The sequence below is a fragment of the Arachis ipaensis genome, chromosome B01 (genome assembly GCF_000816755.2).
Source record: "Arachis ipaensis cultivar K30076 chromosome B01, Araip1.1, whole genome shotgun sequence".
Taxonomy (NCBI): Eukaryota; Viridiplantae; Streptophyta; class Magnoliopsida; order Fabales; family Fabaceae; genus Arachis; species Arachis ipaensis.
Window position 1 is genome coordinate 115,134,041 of NC_029785.2, and position 8,811 is coordinate 115,142,851.

General features: G+C 38.2%; 1 protein-coding gene across 1 annotated transcript in view; it reads right to left on the minus strand.

The window, feature by feature from the left end:
• LOC107633949 (formin-like protein 20) overlaps positions 1–7,602 on the minus strand; it is an 11,410-nt gene extending 3,808 nt beyond the window's left edge. Inside the window, 13 exon segments of the mRNA XM_016337539.2 lie at positions 211–230; positions 431–512; positions 587–637; positions 719–799; positions 1,403–1,444; positions 1,590–1,688; positions 1,942–2,013; positions 2,610–2,739; positions 2,860–3,523; positions 3,526–5,056; positions 5,134–5,355; positions 5,436–6,139; positions 6,905–7,602. Of these exon segments, the coding sequence (XP_016193025.2) occupies positions 211–230; positions 431–512; positions 587–637; positions 719–799; positions 1,403–1,444; positions 1,590–1,688; positions 1,942–2,013; positions 2,610–2,739; positions 2,860–3,523; positions 3,526–5,056; positions 5,134–5,355; positions 5,436–6,139; positions 6,905–6,977 (3,771 nt within the window). The 5' untranslated portion in view covers positions 6,978–7,602.

Here is an 8,811-nt window from a genome sequence, read left to right on the forward strand (position 1 = left end):
GCTTACAAGGTCTAAGTGGAAGTCAAGCAGTCCAGGCGACCTATCAGCTAGAACCTAGAGCCAAAATAGCAAAATGGAAAGAAGGTAAGTGATCAAATGATATATTCCTTTAGTGCAATTGTTATTATACCTTGCAAAGATAGTGCATCAGTGTCATTTTGTTAGAAGCACGAGTGTCAGTAAGCTTTAAAAGACTATCCGACTATCCAACTTGAATCCAATTGCGGATCCTGCATAAATTAAATAAATAAATAGTAATCCATAAACTATAAGTTTACGTTAGACAAGATCTAACAGAATCAAATTAAATTTTAACTGCTGAAAAATTAAGAAGGGCCTGTGATTATCTAAACATCGAAAATTGAGAGAGCTAGAATGATGTCCCAGAGAATGATAAGGACATTAACATTTAAAAGAAAAAAGTACATACCCCTAGCTGTTCCTTGATTTAGTGTATTACCCAAAAAAAGAATTTTCTTCATGATCTCCTTCAGCTTGACAGACTTTCGGACCTATTCCCAAGAGAAAATGCATGAGGTCAAAGAAATGCCAATAACACAGTTTGTTAGTTTCATGCACAATGTACCTCTTCACAAGCAGAGTTCACAGCGTTTAAACTCTTCTTAAATTCTGTAACCTGCAAAAAGAAGAAAGCATAACTGAATCAAAAGTTCAAATCCACAAAACATATAGAAAAATATAGCAAGCACCACCATACCTGAGACAGAAATTGAATCTTGAAAGAGAATACTCTTAACTTTGACTCTACTCGTGGCACCTTCATCAGCTCTAAAAAATACTGAAACATGACCAAATATATGCAGGATATGATTATAGATACATAGTATGATATTGCATTAGGAAAGGCCAAAAGAATTGTTTTATAACCAACATCTAAAGGGAAAGCGGGAACATGTAATAAATTGCTTCTTTCTTTCTAGAAGCAAGCAGGCAACAACAAATCTGTAACTATACGTGATATAGACCTTGAATTCATATGAGCTGCCTTCCAAGGAAATAGACTTCTTGCACAATTTTATTGATCATTATCATATGTTAGATTCACTTCCAAAATCAAAGCCTTGCCGCATTCAGTTCTTTAACCTCTGCAGCTAATTATTTATACCCAGAATTTTGCAATTTCCAGTTTCCATGCCAACAATTGTTTTTTCTTTTTTTCCCCTTAAAATAAGTTTCCTCTCTTCTCTACTTCATTTCTCCACCATTCCTCCCAACTCCCTATCAGATTTTAAAGTAAGCAAAGGGTCTAAGAAATCAAATGCTGGTAGACGGATCCTAGTTATGAGCCTACAAACAGTATCCTACATAATTCTGAGTACTTAGATTTATGCTAAATTAGCTAACATAAATAATGATATGGCTATAACAAATTAGTACACACCTGTTCGCATTTTCCCAAATTCTCTTTGTCACCAGTGTATCCCTTCATAAACAAGGGGAATCAAAATTACAAAAGCAAACAAACCAGAGTAAAAGATATGTTTCCGTAACAGCAGACGCCAAATGAGAAACCTTAGCTGACAAAACAAGATGTAAGAATTAAGTATGATAAGTTTGTTAATCTTTACCTTCAAAAGTTCCATCTCTTCTTTGGTAGGACAAAACTTAATGAGATTTTCCACCTGATCTACATCTAATACTGATTCATCCATAGCCAGCACAGCAGCCTGAGAATATCCATTTTAACGTGTCAGATAATACTTAACCACATTGTTCGAGGTGGATATTTCAGATTTGCTGGCAAGAGCTATTACTGGTGGCCTTAGGCACATATACAAGTCAATCAAATTTCAATAAGCATCTTCTATGTAAATAAAAAACACTAATATTTACTAGAAATCAACAAAGAATGATATTTTCATTATAAAATCTTCTATCCTGAATGATCAAAAAACTTATTCACGCCAATTTTCAGCTTACCATCATATCAGGAAGTGGCATCTTAACCTTAGTGAGCATAATTTCAGTATTGTTAGCCCTCCTTAGGTCAATCTACAATCAATAATACAAACAAACAAGTTAATTACCAGTAACAGGAAACCAGCAAATATAAAGAGACACAGAGTACTAACAGCCAAAAAGCAGCCCCAATATGCACCTCACAGTTCATTAAATTGTCAGCATAAAGATGCTAAACTTTAAAACATAAAGAGTTAGAGAAGTAACTGTTGAAAAACAAGAAATTTTATTCAGAGATAAAACCAGTGCAGTCAGCTATGCTTAATATATTATGTAACAAGGTATGCCTCATTTACAGATTTACAGGCAAGACAAAACTAGAGAAAAGTACATTTGGTTGCCCCACAAATTTAGAGCAAGTACCTGAACTTTCAAGTTAGGTCAGAACGAAGCCGACTTTTTTCAACGAACAAATAGCCACTTTACAAACTTACACTTAAATTTTACTATGTACATAGGGTTGAACTTTAGTATTTAGCAGCCTTTGAGAAGTAAAACTACAAATCATGGTTAATTACTTCATTGCAGTTCCTAAAGGAAAGACTAAGTGAAAACCATCAATTCATTGTTTAACAACAATGTTGTTTCTTCAAAACCCAAATTGCCAAAATATTTAGATAGAAGAATACCAAGTGGACTTTGTCAGTTTTAGATCCAACAGATTTGCGCCGCCCTCCAGATTTACCACTTGAATCAGAAGGTTTTGGAACATTTGCAGAGAAAAGCTTCTCTAGCTCTGAAACATCAAACTCTGGTGCACTAAGATAAAATGTAAAACCAGTCATTACAAACATAGGGATATAGAAAGCAGAAAGAACTGTGTGCACATAAAATTGAAATGAATCAGATGAACATGCAATAGTAGGGAAGACATATTACATTTGAGGTTCTCCAAATCTTTGTAATTCTTCCCATAAACTTCCTTGCAATGCCCTTGTAACCTTACTCCAGTGCAATGGCTTTAAGGAGGACCGTCGAGGTGCAACCGCACCTGCTCCTGCAGGGCGCACGTATCCACGCCCTCTTCCTCTTGGATCAGCTCCAACATTTGAACCTTTTGAACCCAAGGGTGGAGGTGGTGGTGCGCCACCAGGAGGTCTAGGTGGAGGAGGAGCACCGGAAGCACCAGGAAGAGGTGGAGGAGGAGGGCCTCGACTACCAAGAGGTGGCGGAGCAGGTGCACCTCGACCCCCAGGTGGTGGTGGAGGAGGGGGTGCTCCCCGCATAGGAGGAGGAGGAGCAGGAGGTGGTGCTCCACGAATAGGGGGAGGTGGAGGAGCTGGGGCTCTAGACATTGGAGGAGGTGGAGGTGCAGGTGGGCCTCCACGTAATGGAGGAAGTGGTGGAGGAGATGGAGCTCTAGTCAAAAGTGGTGGTGGCGAGGGAGTCGGATCTCCACTAGAAGGAGGTGGCGGTGGGGGAGGTGGAGCTCTACTAAAAGGAGGTGGCGGTGGTGGCGGTGGAGCTCTACTAAAAGGAGGTGGCGGTGGTGGCGGTGGAGCTCTACTAAAAGGAGGTGGCGGTGGTGGCGGTGGAGAATGGATGAAACATCATAGCTTGAAGGAGGCATTGGTGGAGGAGGAGGAGGTGCAAGACCCACTACTTCAAATACCTCAGAACTACTAGAGTCCGCAGCAGTGGAAATTGAGGAATACAGAGACTTCCAAGAGGATGCAGAAGGTTGTAAGCTCCCCTTGTTTTGCCCAAAAAATGGGGGTGGTGGTGGAGTTGGGGGTGGAGCGGGAGGAGGAGAAGTTGCAGGTTGTAAATTTATCCCTACTTTTTGTTTACTAATTGATCTTGAAAATGGCGGCGGTGGTGGTGGTGGAGGTGGCGGGGCTTGTGCAGTAGACACATTTCCACCCAAAGAGGTTGAGGATACCAGTGGAGATTGAGATGCTTGACTTGATACATCATCCTGAAACGATAAGGGTTCAAAAACATGTGAAGAAAAGTTTCTTCGCGGAGGTGGTGGAGGTGGAGGAGGAGGAGGAGGCGGTGGTGGAGGCCGTAGCTCTTTCTCTGAGCTCTGTTGATCTGCTTCTGTAACTAACTCAAAAGATGTTTCTTTAACAGATGGTAATGATTGAGGGCGGTTAGCATCCAATCCTACTACTGTGTTGCCTGAAGATTTTGTAGGGGCCACCTTGCGACTTTTCAGTTCAATTCTCGTGTCAGTAGAAGCAGCAGACGCAGATGAAGACTTCACTTTGGTATCTTCCATTTTATCCTTTGGAGCTGTATAATTTGTAAGTGCTGCAGGTGCACTATTGTTCCTATATGGATAATATACATGCATTGAGTTTGTGTAAGAACCCTTGTTAGAAGGAATCCATTGAGTTACTGCAGTAGGCTTAGCTTGTTTTGACTGAAAACCTTGGGTTTCTTGCTGTTTAGTCTTTTGCTTTGTTGTAATTGAATCTCCCATTGGCTTTGAGTTTGATGGAGGTTGTTTCTTCGGAGCCAATGGAACAAGTTTACCTGATTTTTGTCTTGCAATATCAGCTATCTGCTGCCCTGCCTTGGATTCTAAGTCCCTTTCTATAGCTTTGTTATCTTCATCATATTTGTTTTGGATTACCATTTCCTGGTTCACATCCACATCGATTTCCATTGTTTTCATGTCTGAAAATATTGCAGCGGTTGACTTAATTTTTCCATCATCCACAGCAATGTCCTTCACTGCATGAGGATCTGAATCCATGCTCTCATCAAGCTTGTATTTCACATCATCAACAGAGATGTCTTTCACTTCATTAATACCAGAATCCATCTCATCGAGCCGTTTTTGAAGCCCATCATCTGGCGTACAATCCTGAAAGCCGTGAGAATCCAACTCCCCCTTCCAAACCTCTTTATGATTTCCATCAAAGACAGCACTGTCATTAATAGCATGAGAATCATACTCACCTTTACCTTCCTGTCCATCAATTACATTGCTAAAAATCTCTTCCACTTCATAAAACTCCTCAGGTGAAGCACTTTCAGTGGAGGCACTTTCAGTTTCATTTGCATCATCATTCGCTGCGACTGTGGTTAGATCAGGTAGAACAGCATCAGCATCCAAGAAAAGCACCTGAAACAGACATGAGTATGTGTTCAACTTGTAATGCATCAGAAAATAGATTCCACAGAAGAATAACTATAACTTACCTCTGCTTTGAAATCCCTAGAAAATTGATCTTTTGCATCCCACAATATATCAATTTCATCACGGCTCAGCAACAATATATTTGACCGCACAAATGCAGTATGGAACATGACTCTAAACATCATCTCCTCACGAGTGAAATCTTCACTCAAATGTATGCACTCAAGAACAACATCCCCTTGAACACGACAACGGATATCGATTTTCACAAAAATACACTCTGCCTGTGATTAAAATTAATTAAGAGGACATTATACATAATTAATTCAGAATTCAGTACCAAAAATGTAAATTTATATAGCACCTGCAGGTAGTGGCGAACATGCTTTTTGGATTTCGAAGTTGAAAAAAGAAGCTTCGAACTTCTATTAGCAGGATTTGAAGGGTCTTGACCATACACACGTACCACAGGCCTGCAACCTTTTCCATCATCAAATAACGGAAGGACCCTAAGAATCAGACAATCCAAATACAAGGGTGTTTCAGAAGGGGGCCACTCAGAACCCAAATGTCTCCTTGAAATATACTGAAGATATCTCAACTGTGAAGGTTGTGGGTTCAAGGGAGATAAAAGGTGTAGGAGTTCTCTCGGAGCTTGCTTGTACACCATCTCAAGAGTTTTCTGCTCCCCAGTGTACTGTTTACGGTATAATAAAAGACCTGCTAACATAAATGCCAGCACGGGCCAACCTCCTCTTTCACAGTGCATCAAAAGCACATTTTGTTGCCCCTCCAAAGACAACCAGCTTTCACCTGATCGAAGGAAGTGATGGATCATCTCCAATGGCAGAAGGGGGCAACCCTCGTATTGCCGAGGGTACTCCATAACCGTCATGTCATACTGAGCAAATATATCTGAGATTTGGCTGCGTCTATCCCCTTCTCGGAAGTTGAACACCATGAAAGAAGCATCTGGAAAGTGATCCTGTAGCTGCGCCACAATCCCCCCCATATAAACTCTATACTCATCTTCTTCCAAGACATCCGTAGAGAAGCAATAGTCAAAAACTGCATAAATACAGCAAAAGCATTTAGTCACTGTCAAACAGCTGAGGCACAGAACCACAAAACTTACATTTTCAGCGTCTGTTTTCATTTTAATCAGACAGAAACCCAAGAAACTCAAACTCAGAGGACTTGTTGCACAACTGCTTAAGAAAATCAAGACCAGAAAATTCGGATTTGTGCCAGAGGAGGGCACTTCACTGAGTAAGTTCTACTAAATTATTAGAAACAACACTTAGTGCATACCATATAATATGAAGTTTATAGTGACAATAGTCTCAGTTTAAAGCTTCACAGTTCATCAACTACTAGCAATGCTTGTTTTTCAGCTATGATTCTAAGAAGTATTTATTGCCTAGTTTCTAATGGAAAAGGCAAGAGAAAGGAGAAAAATGATATCAAAGTTCGAAGTCCAAAAAAGTCCACAATGCCTTAGACTCTTGGCACATTACCATCGGCATTGTTCGAAAACGACATCAAAGTTCAGTACCTTAGCTTCTAAAACATTGAAATGAATCCTAAAAACTAAAAGGAGCAACTTCAGCTGCCCCTAAGGCCTAAACAAGCTACATAGAGAAAAAGGTGGGTATGGAAGGTTATGGTAACAGGTCAAAATGCTTCATTTCTTGCAGTTATTCGCGCATTTATTAGTTCAGCAATTCAAACCAAAAAAGCCAACAACCATGGTTACCAAAAGAAAAATATAATAATAACAATAATAAAATATTAGGAAAAAAAGTAAGAGAAAGAATTTAAACAAGAACTAACCATAAACTCTCTCGGAGATCTCTAGAAGCCGATCCGGCGGCTTCCGGTAGAAGAACCTTCTGAACAGCGCCATCTGATGGCGCTGTTTCTGCCCCGATCAGATCCAAACCGATGTTTTGAGTTCGTCCCCGCAAAGCAAAGATCAAAACTTTTTGCAACAACCAGACACCTTCGCAGATCCCGCAAATACCCAATTCGATCGGAGCCAACCTGAACCCAAAAATGGCGAATTCACAACTTGGAGCGGAACAAGTTGGTGAATGGTGATCAAACCCAAAAAAGAAAAAAAGCTGAACAAAAAGACTAGTCAAATAATTGAATTCCCAAAAGGCGAATTCAGAGATAGATAGTAATAAAAATAATAATAAAAGTAAATTTAGAGAGGTAGAATTGTGAGAGAATGATTTGAAGTGAAGTAGAAGTAGTTGCTGTAAGGTATGAAATTCAAAAAAAAAAGTTCCCTTTTTTTTGGGTCGAAGGTAAAAGGTAGAAATGTGAATGAAACGGAGAAGAAGCGTAGTGGACTGAAAATGAAAAAGGAGACACACACTGCTATATTATCTCGTTGGGAAGTTAGAGCTGTCTTTTCTCTTTCTTCAGTTTCTTTCTTTCTTTCTTTCTTTCTCTCTCTCAACTCAGAAAAATGGAAGAGAGAGAAGGAGAGAGAAGAGTGGGTCTATTGTCTCTCTGTCTGCAACGACAACATATTTTGGGTTTTTGGGTAGGCGAAGGTGGCTGCCTTGGCTAGCTGGTGGTGACGTGGCATTTACTCTCAATTTATTTATACATATTTTGGATTTTTCTTTACTTAGGTGAGGATAAAAAAAACTATGTCATTTCAATTATAGTTAATTGACTAATTTTTTATATGTCTTATTTAAGATTAAATTTTACATTTAATTCTTGTTCATTTATAATGGAAATCTTTTTGTCTAATACAATATGTTGATGTTCTAATGTGATGAAACATAAAATGGAATGAATAGAAGAAGTAAATTAAAAAGAAGAAGAAAAAAATTAGAACAAACAAATTTGTTGTTCTTAATAAATTTGGGCAACAGAGGTCTACAACCCTACTTGAGGGACAAATTCAAGGAATATGTTGGTAGAATGATATATAAGAAGTCTTTAATACATAGCAAACAAGTTAGGTTAACTGGTTAAGGCCTTGGAAAAGCCTCTTAAATTTTCGATGAACATAAAATGAAAATCAAATATGTTTAAAAAATTTTAATATAATCTAGTTTAACTTATAACCACTCATATTAAAAGCATATCCATTTCTGTCATATTTGTACTCAAATAAATAATTCATGTTTGTTGGACAATCTCATATTCAAGAGTTGGGTATGCAGTATGTACTTAAAATTATTTGAATGAGAGATCAAATATTGGTTAAGTAGCTTTCTTTAGTTTGAACAATATAGCCTAAGATCAGAGAAGATGTTTGGGATTTGTATTAAAAGAAAAGTGTGACTTAATTACTGAAATTTTGATAAAAATACTATTTCACACAAAAAATAACTACCAAATCAGTAAAATGGATAATATGAATTAGTAGGGTTGACTACCAAATAAACCTCCATGCATTGTGTCCCTTTTAATTTTCAAGACTGATAATAACTTTAATTATGAATAATTCATCAACCGAAAAGAAGAGCGGAGGGGGTAATTTGTGGCATTTCTACACCTTTTGAATATATAAAGTAATAAGGAATTACATAATGATACTTTTCTGAGCATTTTTAAGATTTAAACCTTTTTTTATGTGAGGTTTGAACCTTTTGAACTCTTTTAGAAAGATACAATTTAATTTGATCCATATGCCCTATGATGTCAAACCCTTTAATTTGAGATTTGAGATTACAAATAAAATGCACTTTTAACAGAAAACCAGCAATGGCTTA